We start from the raw sequence: 23,753 nt of genomic DNA on the forward strand, positions 1-23,753 counted from the left end.
CCCCCCGCCTTCCCCCGGCCTCGTCCCCACCCCCGGCAGGGGGCTGTTAACTCTGAAACCTAACGAGGGCGAGGCGGCGGGGAGCTCAGGGACCCGGGGGAGCCCCGCAGCCACCGCCGCCTCCCTCCCCGTGCGCCCGCCCTTAGCGGCGGCGGAGCCCGGTGCTGCGGCCCCCGGCGCGCCGCCTCCCGGCCCGGCTCGGCCCGGCACGGCCCGGGATGGGCTCCGCGCACTCGGTGCCCGCAGAGATGCGGGCGCTGGCCGACAGGACCGGCTGTGAGTACCGCCCGCTGCTGGAGCGGGGCACCGGGGGGGGGGGGGGGGGGGGGGGGACGGACAAGGGACGTGGGAGGGGGGCATGGGGCATGGAGGGGGTATGGGACGCGGGGGGTGGCATGGCACCGGGGGGGGCATGGGGCATGGGGGGGACATGGGACCTCGGGGGGGGATATGGCACCTGGGGGGGGCATGGGGGGGACATGTCACATGGGGGGGGGGGGACATGGGACATGGAGGGGGATACGGCACCTGGGGGGGGGCATGGGGGGGGACATGTCACATGGGGGGGGGGGACATGGGACATGGAGGGGGATACGGCACCTGGGGGGGGAGGTAAGGGACATGGGAGGGTACATGGCACATGGCGGGGGGGTGGGCATCATGTCACGAGGGGGACATGGCACCTGGGGGGGGAGGTATGGGACATGGGGGGGATACGGCACCTGGGGAGGGCACGGCACCGGATGGGGTATGTAACATAGGGGGGGCTGAATGGCACCTCTGGGGACGGGGACATGGCACCTGGACGGGGGGTTGGGGGGGGGGGGGTGGCATGTCACCCTGGGGGGGGGCTGTATGTCACTGGGGAGGGGGGTCATGTCACCTGGGGAGGACATGTCACCTGGGGTGGGGGGCTGTATGACACACAGGGTTGCAGGCATGTCACTGGGGGTGACACAGGTGTGTCCCCTGGGGGTGCACCTGCACAGCCCCCCCATCCCATGCTGCCCCCAGCCCGGGCACTGAACCCCCCCCACCCCCCACCCCGTGCCACCACTACGAGGATTTGTCCCCACGCCACCGTTTGGCCCCGTCGCTGCCAACTCCGTCCCGATGCTCTCGGGGCTGGTGCGGGGCGAGAAGGCCGGGGGGGGAGAAGGACCCACGGGGGGGACACCTGGGGGTGCAGAGGGCCCCGAGCAAGGTGGGTGCACAGGGTGGGACAGTTGTGTGCCCCCCCGGGAATGTCATCGCCCCAGGATGCTGAGAGCGGGCTGGGACGGGGGCAAGGGGGCTCTGCTGTGCTGGGGTGCGGGAGTCCAGTGCATCGCCCTTCCTGCTCCTTCCTCCCCTCTCCTTCTCTTCCTCCTCCATCAGCAAGAGCTGGGCACCGCAGCACCCACCAGGGACCCCAGGGGGAGCCCAGCCCTGCCTGCAGGCAGAGGGTTGGTGTCTGTGGGGTGGGTTTTGGGGAACGCCCCGGCCTGGGGGTGCTGCCAGGCTGCCCGAGGGTGGCACCTGCATCACGGGTCAGTCCTAGAGCGGGGCTTAGAGAAAGCAGCACCCAAAGAAGTCCCATTAAAACAAGAGGGCAGGGGATGGGGGGCTTGCACCCACTCGTCCGGCTGCCGGGGGGACTCAGAGACAGGGCTGTGCCCCCCGTGCCTCGAGGCCCAGAGGCCAGAGGTGCCCCCATGGCGCTGGGAGCCCCTTCCAGGACCGTGCCCGCTCCCGATCGTGGCGAGAGGCGGCAGGGGCAGGGCAGAGCCTCCCCGGAGCATCCCCTTTAGCTTGAGCAACACAAACAGCCGCAGGCTGGGAAGCAGCAAACCTTCCTTTTAATACTAATATATGTATTTCCCCCCCAGCTTGGACACAGGCCCGCTGTGTCAGAGCGCTGAGGATGCTTCGCAGCGATGCCAGCAGCCGCTGCTGCCCTTGAGGCTGTCCTCCCGCAGGACAGGCTCTGCCCTTTGGGCAGGTGCAGCGCTTTCGCCCTTCGCAGGAGCCTGTGTTGGGGGAAAAAGGGAGGAAAATCCCTCCCTTTGCCTTGGAGCAGGGGGAGACACAGGGATGGACCCACGAACATCCATCCAGCGGTCCCAGTTTTTGTCCCGATGACGTTTTCTGGGACATGAAAGCTTTGGGGTTGCACCCACGGCCCCGACGCTGGCGGCTCCGTGGCCCGGCTGCTCCCACGGCGCCGGCGATGCTGGCACGGGGTGATGGGAAAGGTCGCGGCGCCGCGGCCAAAATTGGAAAGTGGAATCCAGAGAAAGTTTCCATGTGCGTGGACAGCAGCAAGGCACGAGAGGGATTTAGGGAAAAAAAAACACAAAAATAACCTCATACGGGTGAATGGGGCTGCCCGTGTGTCACCGCGGAGCCAGGGTTGGGGTTGGGGACTGGAGGAGGGGAGAGGGATTTAGGGAAAAAAAAAATAACCTCATATGGGTGAATGGGGCTGCCCACGCATCAATGCAGAGCTGGCATTGGGGTTGGGGGCTGGAGGGGGGCTCAGGGCCCCCCCAGCCACATCCCATGGAGGGGAAAGGGAGAGCTGCCAGTGTGGGCAGGCAGGGAGCCGCTGCGAGGCGCAGGTGGGTTTCCAGAGCATTAATAGGGCTCTGTAAACGCTCGGCAGGATCAATACAACTTCTATTTCAAGGCTGCGAAACAATGGCAAAAAAAAAAGGAGCGAGGGACGGTATTTAAACAAAATAAAAGAGAGAGAGAGAGAGAGAGAGAGCGCCAGCGAGCGTGGGCTTGGTGTTGACCTGTTGTCTTTCAGCTGCCGGAGTTAACCGCTCGCAGCACCCCAGCTGTATTTCAGGATGCTTTTCTCTGTGTTTTAGGATGCTTTTTTCTCTTTCTCCACGCAGCCAGGGGAGGCCGATGGTGGTGCCGGCTCTGCAAACAGCCCCGAGCGCCGCGTCCCTGGCTCCTGGGCTCCTGGGAATTGTCACTGTCAATATTTGCAGCAGAGCGCCAGCCTGGTGCCGCCTCGGGGGGTTGCGGGGCTTGGTTCCAGCCCGTAGGGAGCAGCTGGGAGAACAAAATAAAATAACCCCACAGCGGAGCGAGGCAGGCGGCTGCGGGACAGCCCTGGGGGATTTGCTTTTGCTTTTGCCTTTGCTTTTCGGGTGCCAGTGCAGCTCCCCCTGCCCCCCCCCCCCCCCCCCTGCCCAGCCTTTCCTCCTCCCCAATGATACACAGGTGGCTGCTGTTGGTTTGGGGGTTTTCTTCTTTTTGTGTTGTTTTCTGCGTCCCATCAGCCTCCCAGCATGCAGCAAAGAAACAGCATCGGCCCCAGGCTGCAAGTACTCGGGGACAGTTTGCTGGGACAGGAGCAGGCGGAGGAGCAGGGGCAGGAGCAGGGGCAGGAGCAGGAGCAGGAGCAGGAGGCTCTTTGGCTTTTGCTGGGGCTGGGGGGGCTTTGGTGTTGTCCCCAGGCTTTGCAGCAGGTTTTGGTGCCCAGTGGTCTCCTGGTGGCAGTGGGGCCATGCCCCCTGGCAGGACATGAGCTGGGTGTCCCCAGGTGTCCCCCGGGGAGCTCAGCCCCGTTCACCTCTGTTTTTTCCATCGGCAGTCACCTCGGAGCAGATCGAGCACCTGCACCGGCGATTCAGGCAGCTGAGCCGGGACCAGCTGACAATCCGGTACGGCGTCCCCCTCCCTGCCGTGGGGCCAGCCCTGCTTTTTGGCTGCCATGGGGGGATGCCTGGCCATGCCATCCTTCCCAGCCGTCCCAGGAAGGCTGCAGCATTGCAAACAAGAAGAAAAAAGACGTGGTGAAGCAGTGGTCTGGGAGCAATATTGCCCCTGCCAAACATCCTGTTTAACCTAGCCCTAAAATCAGTTTGGGGAGGGAAGGGTGAGGTTGCTCAATAGCAGCCCCAGTGGGTTTGGCAATTGCATTCCCCCCAGTTTCAAATTGCTCTCATTCATGCAAAATCCTTCTTTTTGTGATTGCTTTGGAAGGATGGGGCTGGGACTTCTGCCCCAGCCCGTCAGGGGCTGCTGCAGGAATACCCCCCTCCTCTGCTGTCTCTGCCTTGTTCTTTGCAGCAAGGAGAACTTTGACAGCATCCCCGACCTGGAGTTCAATCCCATCAGGGCCAAAATCGTCCATGCCTTTTTTGACAAGCGGTAAGAGCAGCCCCAGCCCCGTGGGAAGGGCTGGGGCCAGCTTCTGCATGAGGGATGCTGAGGGCAGGCTGCAAAGCCCCTGTCCCTGAGGGCTGAGATGGAGCCAGGCTGGAAATTATGGAAATTGAAGCTGAGTCTTGGGGAAAAGCTGGTGCCAGCTCTGAGCAACACGATATGGTGGCTGAGCAGCACCAGGGCCTCCGGGACCCGAAAGATTTGGGGAGGGATGGGGCAAGGGGCTCGTGGCTTTGCCTGTCCCCAGCGGCTCCGCTCTCGGCAGGAACCTGCGGCAGGAGTCATCAGGGCTGGCGGATGAGATAAACTTCGAGGACTTCCTGACCATCATGTCCTACTTCAGACCCATTGAGATGAACATGGACGAGGAGCAGCTGGATCGCTTCCGGAAGGAGAAACTCAAATGTGAGGCTCGGCCGCGAGCACGGGGCGACAGCGGGGCGGTGGGACGGCGGGGGCCTGACCCTGCCGCCCCCATCCTGTCCCTGCCAGTCCTCTTCCACATGTACGACTCAGACCATGATGGGAAGATCACGCTGCAGGAGTACCGAAATGTAACGTGGAGGGTGGGGGGGACACATGGCTGGGACCCCACTGGTGGCAGCCCCCTCCTCACCCACTGCCCCGCAGGTGGTGGAGGAACTGCTGTCCGGGAACCCCCACCTGGAGAAGGAGTCGGCGCGCTCCATCGCTGACGGGGCCATGATGGAGGCAGCCAGCATCTGCGTGGGACAAATGGTGGGAGAAGGCTCCTTGCGCTACCGCGAGGGTGTCAAAAAAAATGGGGCTGGAAGGGGCCGTCCTGCCCTGAGCATCGCTGCCTCTCTCCAAAGGGCTTTGGTTTGAGGAGGTTTTATTGCAGCCAGCAGCTTTTGGGGGTTTTTGTTTGTTTTGTTTTTTTTTCCCCATGTGAGAGCACCTCGGGGTGAGGCACCCCAAAGAGCACCATGCTCACTGCTTCGGTGCTTACAAAAGAGGCAGCTCCCTGCAGCCCCAGGGATGCTGTGCTGGCTGGGAGCTGCTTTCGGGCTGGCCATGGGGCTGTGCACCCATGGGGACATGTCCCATGGACCCAAGGGACCAACCCACAGCGGATCTGGTGCCATGGGCACATCCATAACATGTTCTCTCTCGCTGCACACAGGGCCCGGACCAGGTGTACGAGGGCATCACCTTCGAAGACTTCCTGAAGGTTGGTGGCCTCGCTCAGCTCCCCGCCAGGAGCCCGAGCTCGGCCCTGCTCACCCCCGGCCCCTTGCAGATGTGGCAGGGGATCGACATCGAGACAAAGATGCATGTCCGCTTCCTCAACATGGAGACCATCGCGCACTGCTACTGACCCCTGAGGGGCAGGAGGAGGAGGAGGCGGAGGAAGAGGAAGAAGAGGAGGACGAGGACGAGGAAGGGGAGGAGGAGGACGAAGCCTCCACAGCAGCACCGAGCACGGTGCAGCCGCCTGTGTGCCTGTCCCGAGCGGGGCTGCGTTCTGCTCTCTAGAAACATAAGAGGCTTTTATCTGTAATAAAAGATATTTCTCTTTTTACTCTTTGCTGAGAAATACGCAGCCAGCGCCCGGTGTCTGACGGACTTCACCCTGCGCAGGAAGCCTCCAAAAATCCTGCTCTCCCCTTAAACCTGTGTGACTTTTTCCACCAGGAATACCCCAGCTCCGACCCTGATCTGCCACCGCGGCTGCACCCGGTCCCCCCCGGTGGGGCAGGGACGCGGGGACACGGGTACACGAGGATGCAGGAAGAGGGTTCCCAGCAGCCTGGTGCTGCTGCCCCCACATGTTCCCGCTCCTACAAGCCACCGGAGATAACGGGTTGTTTACTGGTATTAATAACCGGGTGGCTCGAGGCGGATTGCTGTCTCTAAGGCAGCCTGAGCTGGGAAGGCGGCGGGGAGGGGAGGGGGAAAGGGCAGTGGTTATTTTTAGAAAAGCTGGAAAGATTTGGTTTTGTTTTTGGTTGTTTTTTTTATTATTTTTTTTTTTTTTCAAAAATAGCTTCCCCCAGCGACATGGAAATAGCCCCTGCCCCGGCAAGCAGCCAGCAGCCCAGGAGCAAACGCTGCTGGCTCGGCCACACACCCGGAGCCAGCACCAGCCGCGGCCAGCATCCGTCTGTTCAGCTGGGAGGTCTGTCCCCACTGGAGGCTGTTTTTGCAGCTTTGCCCCTCTGGAAGGAAACCACGTTGAAGCATGGGCAGCCCCTGGAGCTGGGGGACACCCCCCTTGCAGCGAGGGGAGGCAGCAGCGGGAGCAGGCGCAGCCTCTCCCTGCAATGCAGCCCTAGCCCGGGGAGCCCTGCGCTGCTCCAGGGGGAGCAGGGGACGGATCTGGCCCCTTCTTGTAGTCCCGCCGAGGCTGGTGCCATGGGGGTACAACGGCAGCACGTGGGGCTCACCCCCGGGTGCAAGGGCTGGGGAGCGTTGGGCTGGCAGTCATGGAGCTCCCAGTGACGCTGCACTGCATTTCGGGTCTCCCAGTGCTCCTGGGGGGCAGCCACAGCCTTGGCTGCATTCGTGGGGCTGCAGGACTCAAACCCTGTCATCCTCCAGACCCCCTCCTGGGCTCGCCCCCGGCTGCATCTGCATCAGCACCAACCCGTGCAGAGCCTCAGTGCTCAACCTCCTGGCTGCAGGAGCTGGGACTGAACCCCTCCTTCTCCTCCTCCTCTTCCTCCTCACTGCACCAGACCCTCAGTGCTCCCTTTCCTCCCCAGGCACCCAAGAGCCCAACGTCCAGCCCCCATCCCCAGGTCTCAGAAGCAGACATGGGCTCCTTTCCCCCTCCTCTTACAGGAATTCCCACAGAAATGCTGCAAACGGCCCTGCTGCCCCCAGGCAGCTGCAGCTCCGCGCCCCGTCCTTTTCCTCGGGTCAAAAAAAAACTCGGCGCCTCGTCCTTTTCCCCGGCGACAAAAAAAAAACCTGCAGCCCCAGGAGAAAACTCCCTAGCAGTTTTCTTGGAGCATCAGCATTTCTTGCAGCCAGCAAAGGCTGCAAGCAGCATGCAAAAAGAAGGGGGCAGGACCGAAGGGTTATTTATAGCCCTTGCACTAATTATCTGCACCCAGCTGGTTCGTTAGGGCGCAAAAGGGCAGCATGGGGCAGTCCAGGGCACCTCGACTGCAGCTTTGCTTCTCTCATGTTTGTCTCCTCTGGGAAACGGGATGAGGAGCATGCAGGAGGTAGGTTACAGGGAGCAGATGAAAGGGGCAGCAGGACTCCAGACAAGCCAGAGCCTCGCTGCTAGCAGGGGACGAGGATAAAGGGCCAGGGAGCGCGCAGAGCACTGCCCGCAGCAGCATCTCCTTGGGGCAGGTGGGCACTGTCCTGCCATGGGTGTGGGAGCAGTGGTCAGCCGAGGTGCTGGGTGAACGTGGCAGCGTGTTGGGAAATTCAGCAAAATTCTCCAGCAGTGGGTCAGGGCGTATTCCTACACTAAATTTCAAGGAGCTTCCCCTTCCTTCGAGTGGCACCCCGCAACGCAGAGGCGACACAGAACCTGTCTGCACCAAGGGAACCAGCAGCTGATGTGCATGGAGATGCATTTTATGGAAAGGCGGGTGAGCCGCATTTCTGGCCAGAACCTTGCAGATGTCACCATTCCTGGTCCAGGAGAGGCACTTTCCCAGTTAGTTTCTACCACTTGAGCCACCAGCACTTCAGGTGCCATGGGGGTGTCCGACCACCGCTGCCTCATCTCCCCTTCGGCAGCAGGGAGGGCTCCGAGGTACCAGGGGCTGGGAGGACAGCAGCACTGGCGCATATGCACTGAGCCATTAGAAATATGTAATGAAAAGTCAGCAGCTGAAGGTTTTAGGGGACACTGAAGAGGGAAATCAGCAGCCAAATGTCATTGAAAGGAAACAGGGCTGCAGAGAGGGGAAAAAAGTGTTTTGTTTTTTTGCACCATCACAGTGCATCGATACCATGTGCTTCCCCATCAGGATGGGGAAGGACAGCGTGCCACAGCCCAGCCAAGGACACAAAACACTCCCATGGCGTCTTTGGTGGTGCCCTAGGCCCGTAGTATGTGGAGGGAGAGCAGTTTTGTCAGTTCAGCAATAGAGCTGTGGGTGTCCTACCTCTGTCCTTTGCTGCAAGGCTGCTCTGCTCTGCACCACCCATCTCCTTTTTTCTTGAAGCAGATCTCTGGCGCCTGGAAGCAGCTGGCGGCTGCGATACAGCCACAGCCACCCCCTTTGATCATGTATTCCCTTTGGATAAAAGAGGGAAGAAGCTCGTGCTCCAACACTTCTCATGTCCAAGGAAGAAGGACCACATGTTCTCCCTGAATGCCTCCTTCAGCTGTCCCCAGCTGCCCAGGCCACCAGCCTGGTGCCTTGCTCCATCCCCTGGTGCGACGTCAACCCCTGGTGAGCCAACAGCACTGGTCCAAGTGCCCCGACTGCAGCTCCTGAACCTGAACCTTGCCTCAGCCTAGGTTCACATTCACCCACCTGAGATGTTCCCTCGTTGAGTGAGAACCTGTGCCTAGGGGACACAGCAGGGCTCTGCCTACCACATACCAGTAGCACCAAGTCCCAGGGAGGCCCCGGCTGGGAAAGCCAAAGGCAGCAGCTCTCTCTGCTAAAGACTGGATGGCGACGCCGTTCTCCAAGTTATTAAGGAACAGACTTCATTTGCATCTTCTCCAGGGTTAGCTGACATTTAAACAGTTGCAACGGCATTTGCTGCACTCCAGCACCCACTTCAGCACAGTATTAATGACTACCCACTGAAGTAGGACATCATCCTTTTTCAGAATCAAAAATTAAACTCCCATCACAGATACTCTCCAACAGCCTAAGTGCCCTCATTTGCATTACGAATGCCAGTTAAATATATACACAATCTTCTGCTGTGGTACAACTTTCCTAAACAAATTCCAGTGACATGAAAAACAGACCACCCTCCGACCCACCCGGAGGGACTGCATCCAGAGCAGGCAGGAGAGGGACTCTCTTTCTCCCCTGGAGGTTACCCCAAGTCTTCCAGTACCCCAGCGGGTTGGCATTTGGTCTCAAATTGATGACTAGGAGGTTTTCTCCGTGTAAGCCAGCAGATACCTCCACCAATCCAGGTGCATCCATTTTCTAGCAGCTCAGCAGCTGCCAGGGAGCAGCACAGCGAGACGGACACATCCTCACCCCAGGCAGTGCAGAAGGAGAGGGAAGTGGGGAGGTGGATGCCCGGAAGAGGTCTCAACCCGCACTGGCCCAAGGCAAAGTTATCTGCTGCGTGCAGCAGAGAGATGAAGAAAGAACAAAGCTGCCTCGAGATAACGAGCCAGATAAGAAGAGTCAGCGGCTTAACTAGCTGAGGCTGTATTAAAGTGAGATGGGGCACAGGGTCACAGCACTGAGGCAAGGAGAACAATAAGGGCGGAAGCTTTCTGTGTTCAGCCACATCAAAAGACACAAGGCTTGAGCAACCCCAGAACTTACTTGTGCTACAGGAACTGTTATTTATTTGACAGGTTTCAACTAAGCTCTTGTCCCAGCTACGCATTCGTGACACTTCTGGCTGTTCCAGGAATGAAGGGGGGGGAGCTGGCTTCCCAGAACGGCAGAGGAAAAAAAAAAAACAAAGAGACCAAAGGCTTCTTGAAAAGATAAAAATTTATTCGTCAGACAGAATGACCGGAACGACTTCCCCCCTTGCACTTCTTACATCAGTCCATCACCACGAACAAACTAACTGTTAAAGCACAAACACACGTGAAGGTTGGCCTAGGGGTCATGGAGAACTACCCCAAGCCAAACCCAATAAAGAGCTGTGAAATACTTCTTCCAGGCAGGAGGAGGGCAGAACAAAGCTCTCCAGGGGCTGCCTCAGTGACCAGAGGAAGCATTGAAGCAACTTCTGCTTGACAGTGCAGCCAGCCCCTCCCTCGCAAGCTCAGGCACCGATTTCCACGCGCTGATTTAACAGACTGTACTTACAAACTGATTCCATTAAGCCAGCAAAAAGTTGTTAAAACTTAACTCAAGTTAAACTTGGTTTACTTCGCCTTGGCTTGCACCAGCACATTCACAATGGCAGAGGACAAACAAAAAATAATTTTACAACAGCAAAACATATCCATATAAGACTTGAGCTCTCGGTCAGCCTAACTGGCTCTACCTATTTCTGTGCAGCCTGTGATTAAGATTAATCCTTACTCCTCGTTTCACCTGAGGTATCGCATCTTAGCCCTCAGCCTTGGTGCTTCTCTGTAACATTAGTTAGTGCAAATTAACAATGCAGGGGGACTCTGGGCAGTTCATCCCCTCTGCTTATTAAACTGACATGATCAATTGCCAGCTCAGCAGTGAGGATGGTCACCAGGCCAAGCCGAAGCCTTCAGGAGCCATGAAAGGCATGAGCCAACATATAAAGTACCTTAGGACTAACCTGAGACATGATGGCCTTGTGTTTCAGTACACAGGGGTTATTCCACCCTAACAGACCTAAGAACAAAAATTCAAACACATGTACATATATACAATCAGAAAACGTTTAATCTAGGATTTTAGAGACTTTAAGAAAAATTACGTATTTTAAAATAATTTTGATATGTGTGGCCTGCTGAGTTTCCAGGCACCCAGTCTGGACGAGGCCAACCTTCACATCCCTCTCTCCATCAGCCTCTGCTCACCCAAACACCGTAACCCTCCGAGCATGTTCCTGTTTCTAGACACATTCTGATGCACTCAAAGGAAAAGAAGAACGAGCAGCTCATTATAAGGAAAGAAACTTCAATCACGTAGGGGCTCAGCAAGATGCCTGTCCTTTCCCCTCGGGACGGGCAGGCATCTGCAGGCTATGAATTCCTTGATGCGCTCCCAGCCTCCCACCATCTCAGCAGTTTGCCACTCCAGGTTCTTGCTTCCTGACCAGCCCCCGTCCCCTGCCAAGCCGGGATCAGCGGCATTTTTCCCACAAGCAGTGGGAATGAACGTCTGTTTGCACTGAAGCGTGCTGCTCCCCTTCCTTCGTGAGTCTCTGTTCCACCAAGCAGACCTTTGAACAGCACAGCAACGTGTTTTAGTGATATGCTCGAGGGCAGTCATACTCTGCTCTGGTTCACAACCCCAGGTTTTTGGGTAAAACTCAACCCTTTTGATGCGCCTGCAGCCCGTGCAATCTTTTTGGCACTTGCCCCTCGTGAACCTTTTTGCCTACAGCCACGGACTTGGCAGAGGGCTGAACCACTGAAGCCAGGTGAAGTGAGTTACCTAAATGTTATCGTAGGGAACTGCAAGGCCAATGTTGTAGTTGTAGCCAGTCACTTCATCGTAGGAGGAGCGGCAAATAGGAAGGACGCTTTCTACAGCCAGCTGGTCCACTGAGAACTCGTAGGCATAGATGATTCCTCGATGCCTGTGCAAAACACAACCAGGACACCACAGCATGCTAGCTTAATCATATATTTTAGCAGGGCAAATTAGATTAGAGTTAGAAATTGCCAGAAAAGACCAAAATTCAGTGCTTCGGAAGATGAATATAAAAATCCATCCCTTCTGTGCTGGGGCTATCTGTGCAGATTCGACATGAGAAAACTCCCTCCTGCCTCCTTCCAGGGACCCCACCAAGCCCTGGCAACAAACACTGAACACTGAATTTAGCGATGCAGAGACATAACTGTCATCTGCTGAAACATTTCGCATCTATTCAGGGAGGGGGAAGGAAGTACATTGTAGTTTGATAGTTCAATTAGACATGCTAACATCCATCTGAGATGCAAATATCAAAACCTGGAGTTTAAATACCAGCAGCTTTCCTTCAGGAGGAGACATCATTACTAATACTAGTCAAGCAAGGGAAGGGCTGTATTCCCTGTCTGGCTTCAGTGGCCTTCATATTCACCTGCTGAAATATGAAATGCATTTTTTTTGTGTGTGTTCAGAAGTAAACAGCCAATTCATCAACTGTTTTGAAAGTCTTCTCTCTCTCTCTCTCTTTTTTTTTTTTTTTAAACATGCCATGCCTCTCTGTTACTGCTCTGGATGATGAGTCAGGTGCTTATTGTGCCATTTTTAAACATCTAATAAAGCTGATCTTCACAGTGCCAAAACTCCTACCCTTCAGAGCTGCCTTACTCACTTGCGGTGCGCAGTAAGGTCATCATCCGTGATGCTGGCGCCTCGGGGAGTCTTCTCATCAGGAATGTTTGCAGTGATGAGGCTATGGGAATTAAACCATATATAGCGGACTGGATGTCTGAAAAATAAACCACAGCACTGAGCGAGATGCCACTTGCATTAGACTCTTAAAATCCAAGCGCAGTAAAGGATTTGCTCTGGATTAAACAAGAATTCATCTCAGTCAGTGCCCCCTCTACGGCCAGAAGCTGGGAAGCGCTGGGAAGCTGCACCTTTGGCTCCTCTCCCCGTCTGAAGCAGATAAACACAGCTTTTATCACCATCTAGTGGACTATTACCAGAATACAGGCCAGAAAATATTTCAGATGCTTGGTAGCACGCAGGCAGTGCCGGATCCGGGCTGCCTGCTTGCCTCGCTGCTTTAAGGACCCCAGAGATGAGCAGGATGCTTCCCAAAGCGAGCTGCTCAGCCAGGACCTCGCAGCCCACTCCCAAGCACTCAGCAAGGGCTGAGTGCTACGAGAGCTGGTCTTGCCTTTCCCCCTCACTGGTGAATAAACCAACCCTGAACCAGCGTTTGCTGTTCAAGGAGGGGTAACTCATCAGGTTAAGAGGGCTCATCTCCACGGCCCTTTCTCTTGTCCTCTCCCCTGCTTCTGCCCTCGCTTTCCATTCACGACACTGGCTCTTGGCAGGGATAACAACTCGCACACCTCTTTGGTCTGTGAAGGCCTTTTTGATTGAAGTGTTCCTTTCCGAGTCCTATATAGATTAAACAGTATTTTAAACATTTAACCTAATGGTTTCACTTTGAGTACATTTTCCCCTCCACACCAAAGCTCTGCAGATCTGCCCTGCTTGCCCTCCTTCTTGGCATGCTCATTAGTGCTGCTCCAGGAGATAATCAATGCAATATCGTCCTTAATGCATCGGCTGCATCACATTGGGCTTTGTAATTCACGGGGTCAAAAGAGAAGGAGATACCTGCTATTAATCAATGACAACTCCAACTTGAACTTCTCTGACTGTAAATACCTCATCTACCTCCTCTGTGGGGAAGAGGCGTTAAAAGAAAAAAAAAATCAGGATGTATCTGTTCATTTTATTAAGAACAGGGTATCACTCAGTGGCTAAATCCTTGAGGTCTTCATTCAGACAAAGCAAACTCGCTGGGAATTTTACCTTGATCAGAAAATTGTGATTTGTAGCAACTAACAGTCTTCTGTCAATTCCAGGGTACTGATCTCAGCTTGTACTTTCAGCACTGAACATTTTGTGCTTTCAGTACAAACTGTTACTCTCTTATCAGCGTCCCCGAGTTTAAATCCCAATCTGGCTTCGCTCGTTACTGCTAAGGGAACGCATGAAGGAGGTGAACAGAAGCTCAGGTACTGTACCAGGGTGCAGAGAAGAGAGACAGCCAGAAACCAGTTACAACAGCCAGAAGTCCAGCATTTTAAATCCAAGTATAAAGTAAATACTGGTTGACACCGATAAAGTAAAATACTTGTTGAAGATGGGGCAGAGAGAAGAAGCTGAGGTCTAAAGGTTCTTGGGGGGGGGGGGGGGGGGGTGGTCAGAGAAGGAGCAGAGGAAAAGCAGCAGCAGAAAGTCAGGGGAGAAAGGCAGGGGAAAAGGCAGGGGAGAATTTGGGGGGGGAAATCAGTCCTCCATGGAACTTTTTTTTGGGGGGGTTGGAATTAGATGATCTTTCAGGTCCCTTCCAGCCCAAGCCATTCTACAATTCCATGAAGATGCCAACTGAGCTCTATGGAAAATCCAGGGGAGAAAGAATTTTCATGCTGCCTTTCTTGGCTGAAGCACTCTTTTTAACTAAGAAGTAAAAAGCCGCTGAAAGCTCATGGAGCACAGAAACACGCACATGAATCCAAGCAGGGAGGCAACTGGTTCCCAATTCACATGAAAACAAACAGAACTCTCAGAAGCTTTAGACGTGGGCATGTTGTTATTTTGGTCCTGGATCATCCCATTCCCACATTCCTCCTGTCTGCCAGATCTGACAAAAGCCCTTGCATAAGACCCCATGTAGACAAAGTTACCTGGCATGCGTTTCCCAAAGCTTGGTGCCCATCCGCTGATCCCACACACAGACCATGCCCTCTTCTCCTCCGCTGACAATCTTCCAGTCATCCATCTGTACCGCAGACACCCCTAACCGGTGGGCGTAGAGGGAGCACAACGATTCGCTTTTGCGGAGGTCGTACACCCTGACCCTAAATGAAAGCAGATTAAGGACAGAGATTAATCCACAGCAGCTGTGGATCTGCAGCCTGCAGGTTCTGAGATGGTACACGTTTTAGGTTGTGAAAGTAAGACCAGGACAGCTACCCTGCTTTCACAGCAGTGCAGTCCCACCTTCACTGCAGGGCCAGAATCCCAACAGTCAGCTGCTGCTTAATCCACCGGCTTTACCTGCCAAATACAGCTTTTACTGCATCTCTGTTCCAAGTGGACTTGAGATATTAAGTGTATTTTCAACCAAACTGAACAACCAGCAATTCACCCAGTCTTTTGCAGAGAAAAGGAATACTATTACAGGAATCACTTGAAATATTGTGTAGGAGATGAGGTCCTGGCTGAGGTCCTTCCACAGCACCAGCTCACTCAGTAGTGGCTTGACACTTTTTCATGCCACTGCATTTTCACTCAGACAGCTATTATCAAAAACGTTTTTAAATGAAGACTTCTCCCAACGTTCAGGCTCTTGTTGTCTCTTTGCAAGTCATAAGCGATAGAAACTGGAAGTGAAATTTGGAGAAAGCTCCCCTAAACCTGTTCCCCCTCAAACCGTTAGCAATGCTGTGAGGCATAAAGGATCATGTATTTGGCACAGCGCTAACATACCCGACCCCTCAGTACCCAACCCACATCCACTAAGGCCTATTACAAATACCAAGGAAAGGACAAACTATTATTATGAAGATTGAGGAAGTGATTAAGTGTGCAGCAAATCAAGAGACAAATCAAGGTTTCTACAGGTTTCTACACTTGAGTTAATCACCAACACTGAAACAGAGCTATCCACAAGTATCCAGCAGCCAGTATCTCTTTTGGAAAAGGTTTCAAAAACACTCCTAGTGACTTTGGGCACCTTTTAGGTACATCTGAGCTTCAAAAATTATTGAATGAAGAGTTTGAAGAGAGACTTATTGAACATAAGACTATGTTTAATGAAGCAGAACTTTAGAAAAAGAGCTTAAGATTTCAACGAGTGCAACAAGTCCACGAGAATAAAGCTAATGGTGTTAAGTTTTAAATCCAGCACGTATCACAAAGAGTATGTTTTCTGATCCTTATGTATCAAGACTAAGAGATAAAGCAAAGTGCATGAGAGAACAAAAAAATGCAGCGAGTGAAAACAGAAGTAAAGGGGAAATACTGATCTCAGCTGAAAAGAAGCCAGAGAAAGTTCCTCCCATCTGAGGGCTATCAAGAATGAAACCATCAGGTACACATTAATTTAAAAAAAGACCAAAACACACTTGTTCCAATACATTAACTATATTTTCTTCAATACCCCCGCTATGATCCTAATGGTGTTGCAAGTCTTTCCTTTTCCTTTCTCAAATGGAGATTGCATCATATGATTTTACAAATAACACATTTCGGCAACTGAAATAAAAGGCCGCGGAACAGTCCAAAACTCCAACAGAGCAACATCCATCTGACACGCAGAAAAACATGCTGGAACAGAGCGAGGAGCACGCTTTGTGTGGCTCTGCACTCACCCTTAGGAAAACCCCCTCACAACAGTTGCTGATGGCGAAAAGGACTTCTTGCTTTCTCCAAATCCAGCAGAGAAAAGCTTTGGCTACACATTAGAGCTGTGCTTTGGGTAAGGACAGAGCGTTTTGGAAGTGTTCACACTCAGTGCTCTCCCTGTCTTGCTGCATGTGTTCTGTGTGACAATCAAAGTTTCTTCTGTTTGGTAAGCACAGCTGGAAACAAAGATCTGATTGTGTCCTGGTTATTTCATTAGCAAGGACCCAGGTTTCAGGCAGGTGTCCATTCTGGCACACCCCTGGAAGAATTACAGGCACACTTGAGTTGCTCAGATTTTTTGTTTTGTTAAAAAAAAAAAAAAGGAAAGCATTTTGCAAATCTAATGTGATGCTCTCATGCAGACCTGGCATGGCCCGCCATCTCCTGCCTCAGCAGCTGGGCTCAGTGGGAGCACATCAGATGCATCCTAGTTCAAGGGAGCTGTAAGGAAAGCCTTCTTGTGCCCAGGCTTTGACTCTCCTGTTTGAGTACTTGTACAGTAAGCTCACTTGCCTTTAGATGTTTTGATCCACACTTTTCAGCAATGGTGTAACACTGGGTTTGCCACGCTTGCTCTCCCAATGCTACTTACTCACTGTCTTGGGTCCCACCAAGAAAAAGGCTGCTGTCGTGCAGTGCATCAGCACACACTCCCTATTATCAGATCTTGTACCAGCGTGAAGCACAGCTAAGTAATCAAATAAATCGCCAATGCTTCAGGAGTATTTTTTGAGTTTCATAGGTCCTACCAAAAACATGTTACTTCAGTGGGATCTTCCATCACACTTTTCAAAATCATAGCTTTGACTAACAGAACAGCATATGCCAGCAACATTTTGGAAGTGCTATATTTATTTCCAGCAAGACATCTTCCCAGTGGCCACATGGCAAGGTCCCTATTTAGTAGACTTGCTACATAACAGGGCTATGGAGGTTCCAGTCACATCCCACCTGTAGATGCCCACCACATATTAATACCTTTCATGCAACACCGCAGGAGAAACTGACCTTTGACATACACGTGGTCCTGCCTCCTGGATGCCAAACTTTTTTGCTGAACTACTGATTCCTAACCTCTTGTTATTTTAGTGATGGCCAGCCCCTGAACTCAGTCAATGCTCGAGCTGAACAACAGAAAAGCTTTCTGGAGGGGAAAGGGCAAGACGTTTACTCTGAAATAGAGGGAGTACATTTTAAATCTCTCTTAAAGGATATTAACTTTATCTACTCTCTCATCATTGTGGGAAAGATTAGAATTGCAGGTAGTTTTACTGGGGTGCTTTGAAAAATCAATTATCTGCTTTTAGAGGTACGGAAAAAAACTCTCAAGGATTCAATTACACCTATCAAACTTCAGATATTTCCTTTATCCTCTTCGCTGAGAAGTGTGAGGTTTGATTCCACTGCCTATTCACCGAGAAGGAAAAAAGCTGTTTGACAAAATAATCATTTTTGCAAGCTGCTGCACTGGCGGGACAGAGGTCTGGGATTTGGCAAAGGGAAGTATCCGCCTTACAATCTGATACCCAACGCCACACCAGACCACCACCTGCAGCCTGATGCCCAGTGCAGAAAGGAGGAGGGAAGGAACAGGGAGCCATTAGAGACTGGCTCCTCGCCATCCCACATCTCCTTTGGTGCACTGGATCAGACCCCACAAATAACTAGCCAAAAAAGAAAACCTAAAAATTGGACTCAAAGGGTCTTTTTAAGCACTTTAATCCTTTCGCACTGACTGTTCCCAGCGCGTCCATTCCTGGCACCAGATATTGTGCAGGGAAAATCCTACTCCCCAAGCCAAGGAGTTAAAGAGAAAGCTGCTAATCAGCTAAATAGAAGCTGGAATCTGTTCATATGAAAGTCTCTTTTTTTTTTTTTTTGTCACCTGAGGGACATCACAGTGTTCCGAAATACACTCTTGACATCATTTGGCAGACGGACCCATCTCATCCTACATGATTCATCCCTTAGGTTATTTTTTTAATATCAGAAAGTGAGCTTTTAAATGCCAAACTAATTTTGCGGGTGGTGGTGGGGAAGTGGAAGATATTCCAAGTGGTCTCGCTGGGCTGTACACCAACTGCGTCCACCAAATGGCTTAAAAGAAAAGTCTTCCCATGGAGCTTTCTGAAACAAAGCAAACTGGCAGCCACATCCAACTATTACCTAATATTTTGTTCCTGAAGTTCACGCAGGCTGCATTTGAAACATTAGAGGAGAAACAAATTCTAGCAGGTCCAGATGTAGGACAGCAGGACAGGAAGTAAGCTAATTTGAGAAGGATTACAGCTCTTGGTAGTACCTACCTTCTGTCTTTATTGCCTGTAACGAGCATGCTTGGAGGACTGTCCTGGAGGTTGACGCACGTGAAGTCACCCATTGAGTTGCCTAGCTTCTTTAGACACTGACTTGTTTCCAGGTTGTACAGAAGAACCTGGCAGAAAGAGAACAAACACCAGCTAAATGTAGCATGAGCCCAACTACATATTGATGCGGCGGGAAGTAGAGCAGAGTTAGCACTGTCTCAATGCTCTAACAAGTAGCCAACACACACATCTATCCCTATCGAGATGGGCAACAACATACATTAAAAAAAAAGGAAAGTTTCACAGGGGAAACCACTGCAAAGCAGGGATTCAGGGCTCGTGGCAATCAGCATCAGATAGGTTTAGGTCTCAGGCAGTCAGAGAAAGCCATACAGATTTTCTCCACTTTTTTTTTTTTTTTAAGGTTTACATGGAAAAGCAAATCATTTCTTTACCAACTTGAATATTGGAAAGAATAGCAAAAGTAAACAGCATCAACATTTGGTAAGTTTAGACAGATGGACTGTTCAAGAAAGACTCAATCAACTAGAGCAAAATTACAGAGCAGAACCGAGCACTGACTCAGCGCTGACAGGCCCTGCGATAGGCTTTCTGCAGAGCACTCAACAAACAGATTCAGAGACATATAACATCTGAAATGGCAGATCAGATGGGAAAGGAATAAAAACATCTTGGATTTTAAGCAATATCCAAGATGATGCCGCCAAAGACTGGAAGAGAGGTACACATTGTTTTCCTTCTGTTCACCCTCCTGTCCGTCGGTTTAATCGCATTCGCCATCTTTCCTGAGGGGCCAGATGAGATTTATCTATTTGGGCCTTTCAGCAAGAGGGAAGAAGTATTTTTAGAAACAGAAAAAAATACTGGGCCAATCCCAGTGAAGCTCAGCACAGTTCCTGGTTTTACATGAACTTGGAAAAATTATTAGATTTCATGGTGATGCTCCTTTAATTAAAAACCAAAGGAATAAAAAAAACCCAAACCCTATGACCATGAGAAGAGTAACAGTATTTAAAACAACAGAAAAAATCCCTATGGTTTCCATGGCAATATCAGCACGGCTATGTCAATGTCACTTGAATATTCTTAACTTCTACTTTTCCGTAGAAAAAGCACGCAGCTTAATAAATATTACACTGTCTGTGCACATTATTTCAACATTTGCCAGAACAGCGATCGTGATGCTGTCTGGCCTTTTACTTCCTAGCTGTGCAATTTTAACATGCATCTGAAAGGTTGAATTAAGAGAGCAGGAGATCATTTTGTGATGGATGCCTCCAGGCTACAAAAACAAACCTTTATAAATCTCTAGGAATAACGCAAAGATGCGCAGAGACTTTGCAGGTTTTCTCCTCCTGCCCCCATTTCTCCAAGCTAAAAGGAAGGCTTAGTTTTATACATATATATTATCAGCTTCCTACTAGAATCAGCACATTCATATCCAATTTGCTCAGTTGCTTACATTTATTATCTCCTAACCAGTTCCAATTCCCAGCCTTGTCTTCATTAAGTTATCTGCTGTTATACTGCTGTTCAAATTACTTGCCTTGAATATGGGTTTTCAGTATGTTTTTTTCATCCCTAAGACCCCCCCAAAAAAGCAACTTTAGCCAAGCTCTGTAAAGCAAGAGATGCTCTACTTTTGCACGGAGACTTGGGACGTAAAAGTTGCTAAAAGTTAATTTGAACTTCCATACCTATGAAAAAGGTGGCTACAAATTGATTGAAAATGTTAGTCATTAAGGTGCAGAGCAACACGCAGCCTTTTCTCACCTGCAGAGCAGTTTCCAACAGCTCACTAACCAAAACCAGGGAGAATGACATTCTGGCAAAGACGCTTTGCAGAGTTTCCAGTGCAAAGGAAATTAATATCTCTGCCTGGCAACCAAATTTCTCCTTGGAAAGTTTTGAACAAAAGACAAAGTCAATAAACTGCTGAATTCAACTTACAAACAATAAAGGATGGGGTCAACAGCAATATATTCCAGCTTCCAATTTGTGACTCTCAACCAGCCCTTCCCAGCTGTATACTACAACTCTGGAGAAGAGAGGGCCAACTGCTTCTTTCTCCAAAGTCCCCTGGGGCTAATACTTAAAGTGAGCATCCATAAACTATTAATTTCTCTAAATGACCAGAGCTCCCATCTACCCCATAAACATACAATACATACTTGAACATGCAGTTATGACCATGAAAGACTATAATGAAAAATTGCTTCCACACAGCATTTAAAGTTTCCACTGTTTTCAGTCTGAGCAGATGTCCCATACTCTCCTGTTGCAGTCTCAATTTTAGACAATTTTACCCTTACATGTAGGCAGCAGCAGCTGAAAAATGATTTCTGTTCACCTCACTCGCAGATGCCCATCACTTTAAAAATGTTTGCATCTGTAAGAAAGAGAATCTATAAAAGTAACAGTTCAGACCCATGAAATGGGGAGAAAAGCTTTTGTCTTCATCACCTTCTTCTACCCCTTCCAATCCCTTCTCTTCTAATGTCAGCCTTCATTCTTTGGAAGATTGCTTTTAAAAAAAATTTTGTAACGCACCTGTGTATTTCTAGCCAATTAGCCCTATCATTTGGAAGGAAGGTGCTCTTTGTGGTTTTCAGCATTCAAGCTTCACCCGTCTTTAAATTGAACTTCTGTCTTGAACAATTTTATGGTCTGTAAATGAATTTCAAAACCTTATGCTGACAACCTGATAGGTAAAGAAACAAAAGGAACTCAGAATGCATTTTAAGGTCTGAATAACAATTTCTTGAAGACAGGGGTTTTAAAAGCATACTGATGACAATTTTGAAGTTGCTAGAATACTTCTGATGAGCTCTTCTCTAATATCCCAAGGCAACAAGGATTTTCTTTACAAAGGCCAAGGAAAAAGAATGAAAATACCTGGTCAATAGGGACTTGAAATAAGGGCCTGTATGTTAAAGGGCAGATAAAGCATAAGATCTTTAGGAGGTTTATAATCCTATAATGCACACTGCAAGGGGATTACCCTTTTAAAGACATTTATAATCCTATAATGGACACCCAAGACCAGTGACCTAATAGGTACAGAACCGAAGGTAAGCGAACCAAGAGCACTTGGGTGTGAAATGAAGTACCCTGGGATAACACACTAACGAGCATCCCTGCCCCCCCCCCGGGACTTCTGGGACACAGGGGATGAAAAGCATTAAATACTCCATGCAGTTGTATCAGGATCTAACACACAAAATAAAAAGCGTTACCTATTAACATTGCTCAAATGAAAAAGTCTAAGTTATTGGATGAGAGCCAGGCAATCTCCCAGAATGCTTAATAATTCAACAAGCCAGAAATAGCTAGAGTACCTTTACCATTATGTTTAGTTAAAGACCACAGAGATTAGAAAACACATTATCCATCTCAGAGGCGATTCTTTCCATGTTACAAGTCCCTTAACGACCTTTACCATCTCTCCCCCTCTCTCTCTCTCTTTTAATAAGGCTGAGCAAATGGGACTTCATTTTATCCGATTGCCACAGACTGGTGGTATTAATTATTCATGCTCATACTCTCTTTTGTTAAGGCAGTGCATTAGACTAATTTCCCTCTTTACTGCCTGCGTTGGGCAAGTCTCAACCCGTGGTCACCGTTCTGATAGACACGCTGAGAAACTGGCAAGCTCCTTAGAAGAGGCAGAGGAAGAAAGGAAAACTCACTGTACTCCAGGAAACTGCAGATCGGTGGGTATGGGGAACTCTCTTTAAATGCTGTCCAAGAACTCGAGAAAGAAGACTAAATTAATTCACAAAGAATTAAATCTCCGTAGCCAGAAGAGCTAAGCTGTGAGCTTTGTTACATCTCGCAGCTAAGCGAGGTCAAGCATGGTCTATGTACTCTGGTTGAGATACTTCCAAGAAAAACCAAGGAACTGAAGGAAATGCTGTTGATGGAACTCTTCCATGCATGTCCAATACCCCAGCAGGTGTTTCGGGATCCTGCATCGTTGGAGATGTCTTTTTTGGACGGAACATTAAAACAACAAATCTCCAAGCACTTGTTATCAAAGAGCCTGTGGTACTTTCAACAAGAGCCGGGGTGTTCAACCCACCGTCCTGGCCGACAGCCAGCAGACAACTGCTTTGTGAAATCACTAGCTTCCCTTGCAATCACGCTTCTGCTTCTTGTCCTGACTTACTGCATCTCAGGGCTAGTAAAACGCTGTCTCACAACTGGGTGAAGCACTTTATATAAAATAATATACATAATTCTTCTTCAGATGAAGTATTAAACAGAATATCATACACATTGGCAAACTATAAGCCAGAAAACCATGCTCACAAAGCCTACATCCCTTTCTTTATTGAGCAACCCACGATACATTCGAGAACTACTTTCTCAGAAAGAGCTGTCTAGGACAGAGGTTTCTAACTGTGACTACAGAGAGCAGTAAGCAGCGGATCAAAACAACATCAAAATCTTCAAAATCTAAGATCCCCAAAGATGCAGAGGAACAAGCAGCAAGACTGGGAACAAAATTTGCATTTGTTTTCAGATTATCTTTCTCCTCCTTTCCTTCTGTCCATCCCTCTGCCAACCAGAGAAAACACTGCCTGAGTACACACTAATACTGCCAACAAAAGAAGGGGGTCATGAAATTTCAAGTCCACTGTCAATAAAAAGGGAACTGGTTTTTGCTCAGGTTAATACCATTCAATCCAGAGAATATCTACAAAAGTGATAAGGCTACTTCATATGCATTTGCAGGAGAAGTCATCAAATTAAGTACAACATATGGCACACACCACTGCAAGTATGAATTTTATTTCTAAAGGGATGTGGAAAAAAATGTTTTCAAAGTTTACAAGCCTCGGGGGCACAGTTTCCCACTGCAACTGTATTGAATTGCCTACTGTAAATAAGGCACATAACACTGCAACAACAACAAAAAAATTTGACTATTAACAAATGCAAGGTCAGCATATTGATACTTGTATACAGAGATAAGTGTTCTGGCTCCATAAATTTAAAGATGAGCTAAGATTTAAAAGGAGCAGATGAGGGAGACAGACAGACAATCAGAGAGACAGAAAAAGAGTAAATCATACACAAAACAGCCAGTAAAAAAAATAAAAAAGCAGTTAATATACATGAATAATGGATGTTTGATTTAAAAGCAGTTTACTCCAATATGATGTAATTTTTGACAATCAGCCAGAGAGACTATTTTGCAAGTTCTTGCCAGATATAAGTCATTGTGTAAAGCTGGTAACACAACCATTTCTCCGAGCATGTGGAAAATTGACTTTCATGCCATCCTAAAGGTGACTTTATGCTGGCAAACAAGCACTCTTATTTCACGTGAGCTTAGCTGCAGCAAGCAGCCTTAAGCAATACTTAAAAACCCGCACAG

At 50.2% G+C, this 23,753-nt stretch overlaps 2 protein-coding genes across 4 annotated transcripts in view; one reads left to right on the top strand and one right to left on the bottom strand.

Moving 5' to 3' along the window:
- Positions 1–153: 153 nt before the first annotated feature.
- Positions 154–5,727, top strand: TESC (tescalcin). 2 transcript variants are annotated; one of them, XM_035556586.2, is made up of 8 exons: positions 154–276; positions 3,590–3,659; positions 4,069–4,149; positions 4,430–4,569; positions 4,657–4,718; positions 4,795–4,902; positions 5,309–5,356; positions 5,426–5,727. In XM_035556586.2, the coding sequence occupies exons 1-8, from the start codon at positions 219–221 to the stop codon at positions 5,501–5,503; spliced, it is 645 nt and encodes a 214-aa protein (XP_035412479.1). In that variant the 5' UTR covers positions 154–218; the 3' UTR covers positions 5,504–5,727. The 2 variants fall into 2 exon arrangements, with proteins under 2 accessions (XP_035412479.1, XP_050570090.1); XM_050714133.1 differs by having other exon boundaries at positions 4,508–4,569; positions 5,426–5,706.
- A 4,060-nt stretch (positions 5,728–9,787) lies between these two features.
- FBXW8 (F-box and WD repeat domain containing 8) overlaps positions 9,788–23,753 on the bottom strand; it is a 51,685-nt gene continuing 37,719 nt past the window's right edge. The window contains exons 8-12 of one of the 2 annotated variants that reach the window (XM_035556584.2): positions 18,350–18,477; positions 14,321–14,494; positions 12,262–12,378; positions 11,394–11,538; positions 9,788–10,625 (exon numbers count right to left, since the gene is read on the bottom strand). In XM_035556584.2, coding sequence (XP_035412477.1) covers positions 11,394–11,538; positions 12,262–12,378; positions 14,321–14,494; positions 18,350–18,477 — 564 coding nt within the window. In that variant the 3' untranslated portion in view covers positions 9,788–10,625. Of the gene's footprint in view, positions 11,179–11,393; positions 11,539–12,261; positions 12,379–14,320; positions 14,495–18,349; positions 18,478–23,753 lie in introns of both variants that reach the window. The other variant, XM_035556583.2, reaches the window with a different exon arrangement.

This window comes from Cygnus atratus, chromosome 17 (assembly GCF_013377495.2).
Source record: "Cygnus atratus isolate AKBS03 ecotype Queensland, Australia chromosome 17, CAtr_DNAZoo_HiC_assembly, whole genome shotgun sequence".
NCBI lineage: Eukaryota > Metazoa > Chordata > Aves > Anseriformes > Anatidae > Cygnus > Cygnus atratus.